Below are 16,985 nucleotides of genomic sequence, written 5' to 3'. Positions count from 1 at the left end.
TTTTTTTTTTTTTTTTTTTTTTTTTTTTGTACTATGGACTACAGTCAGGGGCACTCTACCACTGAGCTACACCCCAGCCCTTTTTATTTACATTTTGAAACAGGCCTCCTTGAGTTGCTGAGGCTGACCTTGAACTCATGATCCTCCTGCCTCAGCCTCCTAAGTAGCTGGAATTATGAGTGTGTACCATGCTTTCAGCTTCCTGGAAACTTACTAGAAATGCTGGTGCTTCACCCCGCTTACTGCCTCAGGAGCTCTTGGCATGACCCCCCTTTCACCCCTCACTACCAAGTCTGTGTTTTAAAAAGCCCCTAGGTGATTCTGATGTTATGCTGAAATTTGAGAACCACTGAACTAAATTATTATGTCTGCTTTCCCACCCAGTGTAATAGTCTAATTTATTGGTATGTCAAATTAAATATAATCTTTAGTAAGAAGAAGAGGATAAGAAAATGTTAAAAGGGAATGGTACTTTGGAAGTCTGAGGTTTTTAGGTGCCTATTTGAAGGATGTTCATTAAGAATTTTGTTAAAATTCCCCACCATTCAGCATCTTATTTCTCCTAGAGTTATGACTTAGCTCCCACCCCTGGAGCATCTGTATGTGGAGTACATATTTCAGGACATGAAATGAAGCTCTCTTATTTCCACTGAAATGTGCTCTGTGTGTTCCACACCCACAGGTCTATAACACTGGCCCCAGCACCCTTCCGGGGTCATCTGTCAGCATCTCCTTCCCCAACCGACTGTCATCCAGTGGTGCAGAGATGTTTCTGGTGCAGGAGATGATGGTGAGTCCTCTATTTATTTTCTCAGTTGCTTTGAGCCTTATATCAGTCTCTTCAAATTTCATGCCCCACCCAACCCAATATCAACCCAGAGAACCTAACTCATTCTACCCCCTGGAAACCTATCTGAGGAAGCTGGAGGACCTGGGATGCCTGAATTTCTTCAGCGAGGCAGTTTGGTTAATGCCGTAGGGTGGGGAATGGCTGGCTGTGGACCCGCCTCCTGGCATGGGCTTCACTGGCTCCGGGAACCTCAGAGACAGTCCACTGTCTTGCATGTGTCTGCATTTCTCTGAGGAGAAGATCCACAGTGTCCATAAAGATTCTCAAAGGGCTACTGACACCCAAGGATAAAGGTTAATCCCTCAGATGTAAGTGTAGGTTGCAACTCAAGTTTACGTGTGGAGTATGCCCCTCGGTCTGATCCTGAGTCCACTGTAGATGACTTGGTCTCAAGGGTTTGATAATGGGAACATGGTCATTGCTACCTTTCTCCTTCTAGGACATCACTTTCTCCCAGTTTCCCCTTTCTCGCTGGCCTTTGTCCTCATCTCCCCACCTTCTAGGGGCCTGGGGCCTCCTTTATTCTACACCCTGTCTCTGAAATCTCACCCAGACTCATGGCTTTAAATCCAGTCTGTGCTGACAATACCACTTGTTTCTAGCCCAGACCCCTCCCATGATCTCCAGATATGAACAGCCAACTGCCTTCAGCCCATTTCTACCTGGATGCCTGGCAGGTAGCTCAGCTTTATTCAAAAGTGAGCTCCCATAGTACTCTTCTGTCATTGTGCTTTTTAAAAAAATTGTTGCTGATACCATAATACCACACACACTGGGTGGGCTATAAAAGAAAGTTCTGGAAGTTCAAAGTTGAGTGGCCTCATCTGGCAATGGCCTTCTTGTTAGGAGAGTCCTAAGGTGATACAGATCATTACATGGTGAGAAACAGCATGCACGTGTCTGTCTGTCCCCACTGCCTCCCTTCTCTCTTCCTCTTATTATAAAGCCACCAGCATTCAGTCATGGGAGTAATCACCCTTGATGACCATATCTAACCCTAATCTCTTCACTACCTCGAAACACCATAGTCACATTAAGTTTCCACCCTCTGGATGCCTTACATTGGAAATTAAACCCTAAGGAGAGTTTCTCAAGGGACAAGCTATATCCAAACTACAGCCCCTCCAAACCTGCCCTCCCACAACTTCCCTAGCTCAGCACATAGCTACTCCATTCTCAGTTGCTTAGATTAAAAAGCCTTGGTCATCCTTAATGCCTCTTTTTTTTTTTTTTTTTCCTGTTCTTCACATCCTATCCATCAGCAGGCCGAACGTCTCTACCTTCACAACAAATCCAGAAGGTTACCACTGTTTACATCTCTACTTCCAGCACCCTGGTCCCAGGCAGCAGCATCTGTCACCCAGGTTATTAGCAGTAGCAATAACTCCTTACTAGTGCACCTGCCTCTGCCCTGGACCCAGCCTCAGAGCGATCCTTCCAGAGTATAAGTCAGCTCTGCTCAAAACCTTCCAGTGGCTTTTATTCTCCCCAGATTCTTCTAGCAACTCCACTATCCCCACGGCCCATCAAGAGTCACTCTCTGGCCTCATCTGGCAGAAAGATGTGGTAGTGCAAAACTGCTCACATAGTGTGCCCAAGAAATAGAAAAGGGATTGGGAGTAAGATGTAGTCCCTACAGGCACGACCCCAAGGACTCACTCCCTTCAACTAAGACTGACCTCTTAAATTTTTTTTTTTTAGTTGTAGATGGAAACAATATTTTATTTATTTTTATGTGGTGCTGAGGATCAAACCCAGTGCCTCACAGGTGCTAGGTGAGTGCTCTTCCACTGAGCCCCAACCCCAAGGTCCACCTCTTAAAGTTTCTACAACCTCCCAATAAATCGTGCATCTTTGACTTCATGGAAGGATAAATTATTGATGAATTCAGAGTCTTCATGATCCAACCACTCCCCCACAGCCCCACTTCTGAACATTGCTGAATGGGGGACCAAGTCTTTAACATATGAGCTTTTGGGGGACAGTCCAGACCCAAACCCTAAGAAAATCTCAAATAGGAATGAATTCCTTTGCTAAGTAATTTGAGTTTTGATTGCTGAAAATGCTTGAACATGTCCAATTCGAGTTCTCTTATCAGAGTGCTCTGGGAGCCCTTAGGTTCCAGTCTCCAGAGTGACTCAATATGAGGTGGTGCCTTCTTCTGAGCCCCCCCCGGGAAGAATGGGCCACAGAGCTGGGGACAGTCACCAAGAGGGGAGCTCTTGCAGTGTCTCCTGTTGAGAGACTCAAGACAGCATTGCTCTTCATATGAGCACAGAAGGGACATCCAGAGAGAGGGACAGTCTCTCCTTGGAGTGTTTGAAAATTGGGGCAGCAAACTCACAGCGTGTGACACATCAGAGCATAGTCAAAGAAGACCCTGCCCACAGGGTGGAGGCTCAGAGAGCATTGTGTGATACTGTCATGTTTCTGGCATGGCTCCTCTCTTGGGTCACATGGGCCAGAAACCAGAACCATGTGAATGTTGAATGTAGAACAAGTTCCCTGCCAGCCTGCGTTGTCTATTGAGTTGGTTATAAGCCTCAAGCAAACCACATACGCCTGTCTACCCTCTGAATTTTTTTTTTTAATGTTCTGGGAACCCCAGGCCTCACACATGGTAGGCAAGTAAGTGTTCTACCACTGAGCTATGCCCCCAGCCCTCTTCTTCTTAAATGTTATTAATCATCGTAACCATTCCACCTTGTGCCTCCACCCCCAACATCTAGGAATATTCTCATAAGGCATGCTAAGAGTTTTCAATAAACTTTCTACAATGTTGTAGAGAGGCAGAGTTTCCAAAGGCCAAAAACATTCATGGACCAAAACAGGAAATTTCAGTCACTTGGATTCTGAAGGTATCTGAGAACCAAGCACACCCTTTTTCCTCCTTACCAATCATCAAGCCAAGGAAGAGTCACTGGAAAGAACTTTGGAGCACATTTCTAAAGGGCTGGCTTTCATGGAAGGTTTTAGACGTGGTTTTCCTGAGGATTGGCAGCACTGCCTGTCAGTCTAGCTGAGTGGACCCTCAGACTCCATGTGGTATGAGCTGGCAATGATCTGCTCTCTCTGTTTGCAAAAGAGATTTGGATTTTCAAAACTACATAAGGCCTGTGATAGAATTCTCAAGGGCACCAAACCAGGTGAGCAGAGCAGCTCATGGCATTTGTGTGTTATGGAAAAGCAAATCCACTGACAGCTCTCACTGAGCAAGTAGGGAGGCTCATCCTTATTAACAATTGCCACTGGAGGCCAGAATGATGAGAACAGAAACAAAAACACAAACATGATGGGGTGACATGCTGCAGTGAGAGGGACAAGAGTCCCGGATGCTTGTTTGATAGACTGAAAGCTGGCTTACCCTTCGCCTTCAGTTTCTAAGAGCAAGGGCATCCTGAAGCTCAGCCAAGTCCCCAGTCCTGCTGCCACCCTTGCTCAGCGGAGCCTGAGAATGCTCACTGGGTCCAGAGCTAATTATAGAGCTCATGATGTCCCCCACTTTGGCGTCTTGGGACTTTAAATGGAGCGGGGCATTCAATCTGTAGATTTGGCTGGTTTAGTGCTAGTCAAACTCGCTCCTCTTAGAGAAACCAGGGCTCCTTCTCCATGTGGCCCCTGAGGCCTGGTGACATTCCCTCCCACCCTCACTCCTAGCAACTGTCATTCCCAGCCTTTGTCAGGTTACTGAGCACCAGGCACCAGCTGGATGTGTTAAGCCTGCTGAAACCTAGAAGCAGATGTCTGTCATCCTTCCCCACACCCCAGGGGACCCTCAGAGTGTTCCTCTCCCTTTAGTAGTGCCCTTGGTGTCCACGCTGCCTGGTCATCATCCACATACAGTAGTGTTCTTGCTGACCCTGGGGCCTGGGCTAGTCCCCACCTTTAGCCCAGAATCTGGCAGTTTTCTATCACCAGAGCATCTTCTGTGCTTGTCTGGAGGATGCCTTGAAGTCAAAGATGTTTGTGAGTGAAAACTTTGCTTGTATAGGAGACATTTTTAAGAGTATTCTAATGAGGTGAGACCACTCCACACTCTAAGCCTCTGTTCATGATCTTCTTTTGTCATAGAAGGACCCTGAGCCCCTCCACTCTGCTGGTTTTATTTGGAGACAGAGCCATGATGGTGGTCTTAGGAAAGGCCATCGATTTCCTTTGCTTTCCACCCACAGGGGTTGTGTGGAACCCTGTGGAGATACAATGATTTCCCACAGCAAAGAGAAAATGTGGACAGGCCATTGTGGACTTAGTGTCCATCAGGAAATCAAGTTGTAACGACTATGAAAATCATAGAAAAGAGTGACAGATCTTTTTAGTCTGTCTAAAGTAACAACATTACCAATAATAAATAATTCTTGAAATATTGGCTGAGCAAGCACTTATTATATGCAAGGCCCTAAGAAAAGATCAAGTTACAAAGCTGCTCCAGAAATTTACTTGTAGTAGACAGATATATAATATGCAAGTGCATTACCACATACGAGGCACGTCCAGGCCCAGGGGACACATAGGGGGAGAATGCCCACCTTGGGGAGGGGGCAGGAAATGCTTCGTGAAGCAGGATCTTTGAGGTCAATGCCTAAATGATGTGTAGGAGGTCACCAAGAGAGCAGGCGAAGAAGAGAACATTCCAGATAGATGTCATAGCCGCTACAGTGAGTGTATCTTCTGTACTTGGAGCTATGGTTCTCCATTGTTTCCACGTAGCTCTTATACAGACAGGCAAAGGTGACTGTACCCTGTGCTTTCCTTGGGGTGTACAGCAGACAGAGATCTCAGCAGGATGATAGGAAGTACTAACCCTTGGTCAGTCCTGTGATGGTGGTAAATTATTGCCCGTGCTGGGTGCACGGTGTGAGCGCACTCATGGGCCTGGGCCTTCATTTCTGCTGACTTGGGAATAGGGACAACCAAACGCCCTGTCACCTAAAGCTGTTTAACTGCACGCACGCCATGCACATTGTCAGCAAATGACCCTCAGGCCACTGCGGAGGGCAGTGACTCTGTGGCAAGATGGCCTGTGTAAGGCAAGTTGTAGCCACTTGCTCCTTAGAGAAGATACCTGTTGGAACTGAGGATATAACTTCTCTCTCACAGTTTAACGAGAACTGGCCTGAAAAACTTAACCACTTCACTTGGCTTCAGTTCTGCAGAGATTAAACATGAAGCAGAGCCCCTGAACGTGGGTCTAAGAGAGGGCCAAGATAACACATCTGTCACCAGCTCTATGGCTAGTGAAGGGAAGACCACTTGAATTTGGAGGGTGGCCTGCTGCACAGTTCAGTTTTAAGGAGTTAGATTTAAGGAAAAGATTGGAGATCACAGTGGGAAGGTGGCTAACAGTCTCTGCTCTTTACCACTGGGCTGTCCAGCCACCTTCAAGGGCTTGGGCCATCATTTTCTGGACCTGTAGCTGCCCTGCACCCCTGGCATTACCTAGGTGTCAGAAATGTGGAAATGTGGAAACTGATGCTCCACCCAGACCTGCTGAATCCCAGTGGGCATTTAAACAACATCCTGGGTGGTTCGTTTGCACATCAGTATTTGAGAAGCCCTGGTCCAAAGCCTGATGCTTAAATCTCTCCACCCTCCCATTTCCATGTCTGCAAAATAGTGATGACAGTTCTTGCCACATGGGGCTATGGTAGGATTTTTTAATCCACATGTCCATTCATTCAACAAATGCTTTACACCCAGTGTATGTCAAGCATTGGGTTACTACAGAGAACAAAATAGACAAAAATAATAATTATCGGCCCTTGTGTACCTTCTGGTGGGGAAAGATAAATAATAAGTAAAAAATGTAGTTCATTACATGATGGTAAATGCCATGGAGAAAATAAAGGAGGCCAGGGGATGGGAAGTGGGGAGAGATGTAATTTTAAAGAGTGATTAAAGTCTTGTGGTGAGCTTTATTCAGAGTAAGGAGACCAGGGCTCTCTTACAGGAGCTTGTAATGAGATCTTCTTTGTGCTCGAAGGCCTTGCCAAGTTTGTGTTTTCTGACAAGTATCTGCCCTTGATTTCAGCCCCATTTGATTTCTGTCTTTGGAAATGCCAACCTCCGGGCCATGCCCACATGGCATCCAGACTGGACATCCAGAAGTCTGTGTGTGTGCTTATTTGCTAGCATTCCCTCCGGGGGAGTTTTCTGCCTTAATATGAGTCATTTATTTCTCTGGCAATAGCAGTTGACAGTGACACTGGTTTTCTAAGCCAGCACATTTCACATGAGAAAAGTCCTGGATTTTACGACTTAGCCATGCTTGAAGGATAATTGCAACTAGAAGCCTCCCCTGCAGCAGGGCTTGCTGCAGTTGAGACTCAGCTTGTACAGAAGCCAGAGCCTGGGACTTGAAAGCAACCCAGCAAATAACCCAAAACAAAATTCTCCAACTTACACTTCTTTTTCAGTCTCTATTACCGTCCTCTGTCATGAACACATGCTTCTTCCTCCCTACCCCCACTTACCCTCAGATGTTTTTTTTTTTTTTTTCCTGTAGACATTCAAGGACTTGCCCTGTATCAGACTAGCTCGCTGGGTAAGAGGCTCCTTTCAGTGAGGATTCAAGGCTCAGGAACCCCTCTCCAGTAGGAACAGATGCACATACGGCCCCAGAGCAGCTTTGGGGGATTATAGGATCAATCCTCCACCTTTGTACTGAATACAATCAAGATGTCTCCCCAATACAACAGAACCTGTTTCCAGCAAGTTCTCTTCCTTAAGCCGTTCCAGAATCCCTCAAATCTCATTGTTATGACTATGCTCAATTCTTCATGCTCTAATTTCCCCCCCCCCGACCTTTTCTTAGTAAAATGGAAAACAGTTGCCTAGTTCCCTATTTGCAGAGAAGTTGTTGAGCTACATTACGTAATCATTCTTCCCCCCTTGTCTTTCAAAAAAAAGTGTTACAATTCCTTTAATTCTCTTTTCCCCATCCGAGTGAATCCTCTTTGCTTTCTCCATATTTGCCAAATCCATAAATTTCAAAAACGAAGCCCCAAATACCATGTCTCTTTGCCCGCTTCTCATCACAAACTGATACCCCTTAGGCATTAAGCCCTGATTTACCACTCGTGATGGTTTGGGTATGAGGTATCTCCCCAAAGCTCCTGGGTTAATGTAGGAATGTTCAGAGGTAAAATGATTGAATTGTGAGAGCTGTAACCTCATTCAGTTCAACCTAGTTTGAATGGACTGACTGTATAGTAACTGTAGGTGGGTGGGGCATAGCTGGAGGAGAGGTGGTCACTGGGGTCATGTCCTGGAAGGGTGCATCTTCCCTATGGCTCCTTTCCCACCCCTCCCTCTCTCAGCTTCCTGACCCTGCCATGTCCTGAGAAGCTCTCCTCCACTGGGCCCTTCCCACATGTTCTTGAGCCCAGAGCGATGGAATTGTCTGTCTATGGACTGAGACCTCTGAAACTGAGCCCCAGATAAACATTCCCTTCTCTAAGTTGTTCCCGTCAGGTGTTTTGTCACAGCAATGCAAAAGCTGACTGAAACCATTCAAGACCTTTTAGCTGTTATTACTTATCTGTGCCAACTTCCAGCCTTAATCTTTCTCTGTGTCACACTCAGAGTCATCACTGAGGGTCTGTGGAAAGACCATCAAGGAGATTTTTTTTAAGGGGGGAGCAGGTACCAGGGATTGAACTCAGGGGCACTCAACCACTGAGCCACATCCCCAGCCCTATATTGTATTTTATTTAAAGACAGGGTCTCACCGAGTTGCTTAGCACCACCTCACTTTTGCTGAGGCTGGCTTTGAACTCATGATCCTCCTTCCTCAGCCTCCCAAACGGCTGGGATTACAGGTGTGCATCCTCGAATCAGGCCATCAAGGAGATCTTAATGGCCAAAACTGTAAGACTGAAACTCTGCTTTCCCCGGCCATTTTGTACACAACTCCTTCCCCGTAACCTCCCCAACCATGTCTTCCAGCCACTCTGGACAGTGAAGACTGGCTGAACTCCCACCATGCTCTTCCCTGGGCACCTTGACCTTGCTAATGGCTTCTTTCTTCCCTCTTGCTATGAAAAGCCCACTGGTGCCTCAAGACCCCGTTCACGTGTCTTGTCTTCCATTATGCCTTCCCGGGTGGTCCAGCCTCTGCCAAGAACACGCCTCCCTCTGGCCTTTGCATAATTGGCTCCTCACAGTGGAGGTCTGAACCCATAGTTCCCCTTCTCAGCAAGTCCTCTCCAACCATTTCCCTACAGTTGCAAACCTCATTGCTCTCTGTTCCATCTCTGTCCCACTTCCTCGTGGGTTATTTTCTTCATAGCATTCACCATTGTCTACTATTACTATTTTGGAGTCTCTGACTTCTTCCATGAGATTAAAAACACCATGAGTATAAAGGGTATGACCTTTGTTCTCTGTGCATCCCTAGCATTGGGTGCCTGGACTGTAGTTTGTGCTCAGATAAATGAAAGAACTGGCTCCCCTCACTGTTAGACCCAACGCCAGACATATTAGCATATGGGGTGAGTCCTTAGGTGCCCTGCAATGTAGCCAGCAGAGCACCTCATGTGTCCCAAGAACTTGAAAAATCTGCCTTGAATCGAAATCCTCCAAGTGGAGGCATTTGGACCCATCCCATGAACCCACGGCAGAAGTTGACTTAATGTGAGAAAGGTAAGAAGGTGAAACTTTGAAATGAAGTTGAATCACTTATCCTAAATGAGAACTTCTAAGAGAAAAAGTACACACCACAAACTTTGGGCAGAGAGATTATGAAAACATTCCCTCCACAACCACTGGCCCACATACACATCTGCCCATCTCGGAAATGGCCCCCAAACTTTTTTTTTTTCCTTCTGCATTTTGCACATGTCTGAATGTGATCTGAACAGTCAAGTTCCTGAAATGGGTCAGGATTAGGTTTATTTTGTTTTTTATTTTATAACAAAAGCCAAACACTTTACAGAGGGTGGGGATGGCTCCTTGAATTCTGGAGCAAGAGTTACATTCCTGGGCTCTTGTCAAAGTGAGCCGGAGAGGGAGGAAGTGTTTGCTTCTGTGCACAGACCATGTTCAACACACCCCCACTGGTCACGAGGACAAGCTGCAGGCTCAGGGCTCAGGCTGTCCATGGGCGGTGTAGGTCAGAGGTTGCCCTTTCACCGTGTGGACACAGAATAAATCTAGCCAGCAGTGTCGTCTCCCTGCTGACCGGGGCGCCTGGCCTTATCAAGGAGCCCGAGTGTCTTGCGCTCACAGCTGCTACAACATCTGGAAGTGGTAAGGCCTTGCTGCCCGTGTGTTGGCCGGTTGGAATGCCGATGCCTCTGTATTTTCTGGTCTCTCAAGTGAATAGGCCTTAAAAGTTAGTGATGATGCAGTTGACTTCCCTCCGTTCCTTAAAAGCACGACACAGAGCCCTTCCATTGCAGGGCTGATGGGTTGTTACCGAAGTCGGTAACAGGAAATGTGGCTGAGGATAAACAGAGCTCATCGGACACTGCCGACCAACACATGGTTCTCATTTAACCTGCTGAGGGCTAATTGTGTGCACTTCAGAAGCGCCAAGAAGGAAAACGGCTTTTGGAGGTGCACACCACGTTTCTTTTGAGCCAGAGCAACTGCCTCGACATCATTAGACGCTGAGAGGCAGTTATCTCCCCAGCTGTCAGGAGCCAACTTCACCTACTTCTTTTTAATTACCTAAACTTAAGGCCTGCAGCACATTTCAGGCCTCCCGTGAAGCCCTTGAAATCTTAGACTTAATGAACAACATCTAGGTCTCACCTTTCATGACTGTGGCGTCAGATACCCTTAGGAAAGTAGCATGAGAAGTCAGGCAGATGGCGGTGCCTGGCATCCAGAAAGCCATTATCATTTACCTTTTGATAGAGGAGTAACAATGGAGCCATACAAATAATACCTGCAGAGCCAACCCAGTGAACCCTTTAATGTAAGTAGGAGATGAGCTTTGTTCTTTAGCATAGAGGGGTCCGAGGGCTAGAACTGGAATTTAAACTGATGTAATTCTGAGGTCTGTGTTGTGTCCCTTCTGGGGGTTACTGACTCATTTATTATCCAAAGCAGCAGACCATTCAGCTTCCAAAATGTTTCATTATCTGTGGAAGGAAAACATTTGTGGCATGCATGTCAAGTGCTCAGATAACATATTTATGTCTCGCTTTTTCACTAAAGAGAATCTGACCACATCTGGAAATTCTTTGGTGTCACTGCTGCTCTGAAACTACTTCCCATCTGTATCACTTTAACTGCAGCAAAGGCCATCCCTGTGCCTGTGAACGGGCCTCCTCTGGGGGGCCTGTCTTTCTCTGATTGAATGTAGATGAATTCTGTTTTGCAGGGAGCCTAGTATGGTGCACACCACGATTCCTCCAGCATGCTCCCCACCCTCCAGCATGCTGGCCTGTCACCCAGGGCCAGGGGGGTGAGAGCACTGATTTAGCCAAACCCTAAAGCTCATGGAAACAAAAATCCATCGACTTTTATCCTAAGAGGCAAAGTTGCTCATGAAATAATGGCTGACTCACACGGAGGTCAAAATTATACAATGGATTATGCTTTCCCTTTCCTCTGGAACATTGATTTTTGAAGATTTGTCCTTTTATTGTAGGTTTCAGTTTTGGTCTCAGTCACAGCCTGAACTTTCCAGACCAGATGCAGCTTGTCACAGTGGTAGTGGCCTTTAGGGGTGGGGAAGGGATTAGGGAAAGCAAGTCTTTTATTTAGAAGACAGTTTTTAATTAGAAGGAGAGAAGATATCTAGAGTTAAAATTATGAACTTTTCAGGCTTTTTAATGTTACCCTCTTTTCCATTCTGGTATAAATGTCACTTAGGTCATTCTTAATTTCATGATCTGTCTCCAAATGTGCAGATTTGGAGTGGGCTGTTATTGGGGGACGGTGGTTCCGTGGCTTCATTTTTCCCTTTTGAGTTCAGAACCAGAACTCTACGAGCTGTTCATTCCTTTGGCTCTTAATATGAATGTCAAAGCTAGAGGGGCTCAAACAAAGCTGGAGCCACCTATTAGCTTACAGGCATTATTGTGGTCACGGAACTGGTTTTCTTCTTCAGATTTCTGTCTGTCCAAATGAACCATTGGAGCTTCTTGCTGCCCAGAGAGATAAATATCAGGAAAAAATCAGAACTTGCCAAACCGATAAGCAAGGGCTCCCTTTTCACAAAGTAAAAGAATCCGTCGCTCTTCAGAAGGATATGACAAAAGACACCTATGAGAACTCCCTGTTACCTTTCAGTGGCCCGATGGCACGCCAACATTATGTTCTCCACCTTTGAATACATTGGTAACATAAAGCAAGGTCTATCCACGATGAGCAGCTATCCAAGTTTGTTATTGCTGTCTCTGGTCTTATGTTAAATAGCATCCTTTCTATGGAAAAATCACAGTAAATAAGTGGAAGCTTTGAGTGTCCACCTCCCTAGGTTATTATGGAGTCACATTATTGCAAAGGCATGAAGTAAATGGCAAGCAGGAAAATATTGGTCTTAGGATTTTGTCATTAAAATATATCTTATTGTTCTTCAGTCAATACCAGGAAACATGCAAGAGTCAATCAAAGCAATGTGATTGAACAGAAGATATAATGTGAAAGACTTTATCAAACAACTTGTGACTATACTTCACATTTTGCTGAACGGAAAGTAGGCCCTTATTTGTTCTTCCTAATAGTAAACATCTTAGGGCAGCCTAATGAAGCAATTGGTCGTTTTATGAATATTATTTTTACTTCAAACTTTGAAGTCCTAAAACTAAGATCACCACAGCCACTGAGGAAAATGTGGAGCCTCCGGTGACAGGATGGGGACCTTGCAGTCCTCTGATTCCTTGGTTCCCAGCATAGGCAGTAGGTAATTGAATTAGCAGGGTAGGCATTCAAAACATTCTCGGGGGTTCCAACCTCAAAGGGCGTGTGAATTCAGACAAGCAGGCTGTAAGTCAGGGCCCGTCAGGTTTACCCAGTTGCCATCAGCTGTAATTATGTAACAGGATATGGAAACGTGGCCCAGAGATGGAACGGAACAGAAAGTCAATGGTTAACAGAGAAATGGGAGTTAACATGAAACACATGTTAGGCGAGAATGAACCCCTGTCCCCTTTAATCCAAATCAATTCAACAAACACAGCTTTTAGATCAGACCTTACCCAAGAACCGCATTGATGACGACTCCAAACATGGCTCATTTGAGTTTGTTCCCCTGCTAATTCAGTCTTCCAGTTCCCTGCCGTTGGCTGGGCACAGCATTCAAGGGGCATCAATCCAGGGACATTTGGAGGATCCTTCCTCTCCCTGAGGCCCCAGCCAGCTGGATTATGGTGAAGAGATGAGGTCAATGCTGATAGAAAGGGGGCATCTGTGCCTCCGCCTGTTAAAAATACACTAACAATAACACACACCTGAGGTTAAAGTTGGGTCCTTAATTGTGAGATGCGTTGACCTGTGTGGCTGAAATCATACAGGCTCCTGCTTTGATTCCAAGCCTGGCTCCCACCACCTTCTGGGTAACCACTTCCACTCACCCCACTTCCAAGATTTGCTTACAAGGCCCTTGTCTCAGGACATTTTCTGTTGTTCGACTGGTATTCTTTCATAAAGAATAGAGAGGGCTGGGGACATAGCTCAGTTGGTAGAGTGCTTACTTTGCATGCACAAGGCCCTGGGTTCAATCCCCAGCACCACAAAAAAACAAACAAAAAAAGAATAGAGGTCTATGTAGCTCGTGGTTCTGGAGTCTGGGAAGCCCAAGAGCACGGTACCCACCTCTAGTAGGGCTCTTCCCTACCTCATAAGATGGCCGAGACAGAGTAAGCTAGCTGGAGAGCTCACTCGTATAGCAAAGCCACTTCCATGATAGTGGATTAATCCATTTATGAAGGCAGAGCCCTCATGACCCAAGCACTTCCCAAATGCCCCACCTCCTAATACCGCCCCACCGCCTAATACTGTTAGCATATGAATTTAAGGATTATGTCTCTAATTTTTTTTTTAATTGGTTGTTCAAAACATTACAAAGCTCTTGACATATCATTTCATACATTAGATTCAAGTGGGTTATGAACTCCCATTTAGTTCTTAAATTCTAAGGACTAGATTCTAATTTGGGGAACAGTTTCAAGTCATAGCAGCCCTCCACTGTTCAAGCCCACCCCTCCTGCCTCCCTTCTGGCCACTGCTACCCAGCATTCATCCACTGCTCGTCCCACGTGAACCAGGTTCTGCAGATCAAGTCTCTGGGGTGCACCAGGCTCTCTGGCTGATGCTGTCACTTTTCCCTGGGATTCCCTTTCCCTCCTCTTTAACCCTAGACATTCTCTTTATCCTTTGATCAGCCTGAAGTACCACTTCCTCTGAAGAAGGCAAATCACTGTCGGGCCTGATTTCCTGGTGGGGAAGAAACACTTGGAAAATATTTACAATCCCAATAGGAGCCCTGCTCCCAAGGCTAGGAATGCAGTGGTGGTGGGGTTGTGTCTGGCCCCCCGCAGTGTGTGGAGCTGCAGTGTGGCCTTGGTACCAAGAAGACAGAGTGGGAGAGGGAGTTTCCTGGTGAGGACTTTGGAGATGTGCTTCTCACACATGCAGAGCTCATGGGTACATGGCAGTTTATTTAACTTCTCTGGGCCTCAGTTTTCTCATCTGTAAAATGGGGATGAAAGTTAAAAAGACTAGATGTCACCATTTTCTTTGGTATATATGTCTGATAAATGTCTTGCTGTTCTGGGGCTGATTCCCTAATTTCACTCCTAAAACAGTTGTGCCACTTGACAGTAGAATGTTAGCCATAAAAAAGAATGAAATCCTGTCATTTGTGCAAGATGGATGGGCCTGGGGGACATTATGTTGAGTGAAATGAGCCAGGCACAGAAAGACAAAAACTGCCTGATCTTATTTTATGTGGAAGCTAAAAATGTTGAACTCAGAATTAGAGATAGTGGTTCCAAGGGCCTGGGAAGGGGAGTGGAGAGAAGGTGGTTAACAGGTACACGGGATGCAGTTGTACCTGTGATCTATAATGTTCCGTAGCGCAGCAGGATAACTGATTGACAACAATTAATTGAATATTCCAAAGTAGTTGGTAGAGAGGATTTTAAATGCTCCCAACACAAGGAATAAATGTCCAAGGTGATTGATATGCCAATTACTTTGATCTGATCTCATCCTTAGACGTTGTATATGTATATTGAAAACTCACACCATCCTCCATAATTTTCATGTATCAATTAAAAAATTTGTTTTTTAAGTCCCAGTTCAGATGGTGAGTCATAAGGTCACAGTACTGATGATAGCGCCTTCTGCACATGATGGTGTTCAGATTTGGGGTATGCTCTGACTATTGGAATGGTGCCCTGTGCTACTAGCTCCCTCCCCTTTCACATGTGACCTCAGCCTAGAGAGGCATTGTAGGCCACAAATGGGTTTTTCTGGATGATGTGTTTGGAGCATAAAACTTAGAAAAATGGCCAGAGAACCTCTCTGTCCCTCTAGTCTTTGGGCCCAGGGACAGGGGCTGTGTTAGAGCCACTCTGTTCTGAGAACTAGGTGGGGAGACCTGTGTCTGCTGTTGTGCTCTAGGTCAGCAAAGGAAGCTCCACCTCCTGAGCCTAGGGGCAATGCCCCTGTTTTCCCAATCGCTTTCTGTAGCCACCAGAGCTTGAAGAGGCCTCCGTACAAGCTCTAGGCTTCCCTTTCCCACCTGGGCGCAGGTGATGGTGACATTAAAAGCAAAAGGGAGCTGGGCGTGGTGGCGCAGGCCTGTAATCCCAGAGGCTCAGGAGGCTGAGGCAGGAGGATTGCAAGTTCGAAGCCAGCCTCAGCAATGATGAGGTGCTAAGCAACTCAGTGAGACCCTGTCTCTAAACGAAATAAATAGGGCTGGGGATGTGGCTCAGTGGTCGAGTGCCCCTGAGTACAATTCCCTGCCCCCACCAAAAAAAAAAGGCAAAAGAGAGACTTTGCGGCATCATCCCAAGCCCAGTTCATGCTTCGAAGCTGGTATTTTGGGAAGCCGGGTCTTGTAAGACCACATGGAGCAAACAGAGCACTTCATCCTGTCAGGCCTGGAGCAAATAGGCCTGACACTTTGGCAGCTTCTGGCCACAAAGATTCCCCTGACCAAGACTGACCCAGACTCTGCCACCACATGATGTCCATAATTCTCCTTGGGCTCCCATAACCAGGGCTCCTGACAATTTCCCAAATCACCACCATCTCTTGGTTTCAGCTTGCACAATGTTTTCTTTGGGGTTGGGGTGAGGGGAGGACAGATAACCAACAGAAAACCCTTAATAACTGCCTTGGCAGAATTCAGCCTTGTCCCTGGGTCCTGTGTCCTGTGTCCTCTTGTCCTCATTTGTATGCTCAGTTAGGTTCTTTTGTTCAAATTCCAATAGCCACAGGCCTCTTCCAGCTCCCAGGGGTCCTGCAAGATAAGCAGCCATACCATGGGAAGCATTTGGACTTTCAAACAATCTGGAAAATACTTGAGAAGTCAGCCAGCCGTGATGACCGTGGGGGCAATGCCACCATGTTCTCGGCCCACCAAGGAAATGAAGCTGTGGACTCTAGCCGGGTGGCGCTTGGATTATTTGCAATATGGGAAGAAAGCATTACTTTCATTTGACTTTGAGCCAAGTTTGCTTAAAACCAGGTTGTAGGGAGAGTAGTCAGCATTTGTTTTTATGTATGGGATGTGAGATGAAGTGACCCCGTGCTCTAAGGAAAATGAAACGCACAGATGGTCATCAAAGTGTGCAGTTAGCATCTGAGGACAACCATGTAGGCCACCGTCCTAATATTATAGACAAGGAATGTGAGGCCCTAACCTGAGTCGGCACAGCTAGGCTGCAACCTGGGACCCTTGAGTGTTCACCAAAGAATTCCACCACTGGGTGCCGGATGAGGCTCACAGCCAACCACGTGACCTTGGACAAGTCACTGGACTCGGGCCTCTGGTTCCTTATCTGTCAGCTGAGGCCATGGGACTGCATGATCTCCGAGCGGCCTTCCAGAAACAACATTCCAGGGTGCTCTGTTCGACTTCCAGCGATAGAGCAGCCTGGCCTCCCAGCCTGCAGGCGCTGTTACCTCCCATGGTCTGGGTAGAAGTCTTTTTTTTCTCTTTTTTTTTGGG

General features: G+C 46.4%; 1 protein-coding gene across 1 annotated transcript in view; it reads left to right on the top strand.

The window, feature by feature from the left end:
- The window catches only part of Itga9 (integrin subunit alpha 9), a 313,338-nt gene that overhangs the window by 250,992 nt on the left and 45,361 nt on the right, over nt 1–16,985 (top strand). The window contains exon 23 of the mRNA XM_048794712.1: nt 683–790. Within this exon, the coding sequence (XP_048650669.1) occupies nt 683–790 (108 nt within the window). The remainder of the gene's footprint in view (nt 1–682; nt 791–16,985) is intronic.

The sequence above is a fragment of the Marmota marmota genome, unplaced genomic scaffold (genome assembly GCF_001458135.2).
Source record: "Marmota marmota marmota unplaced genomic scaffold, marMar, whole genome shotgun sequence".
Classification (NCBI taxonomy): domain Eukaryota; kingdom Metazoa; phylum Chordata; class Mammalia; order Rodentia; family Sciuridae; genus Marmota; species Marmota marmota.
The sequence above is the reverse complement of the archived record's forward strand: the minus strand, read 5'-3'. Positions and strand labels throughout refer to the sequence as shown.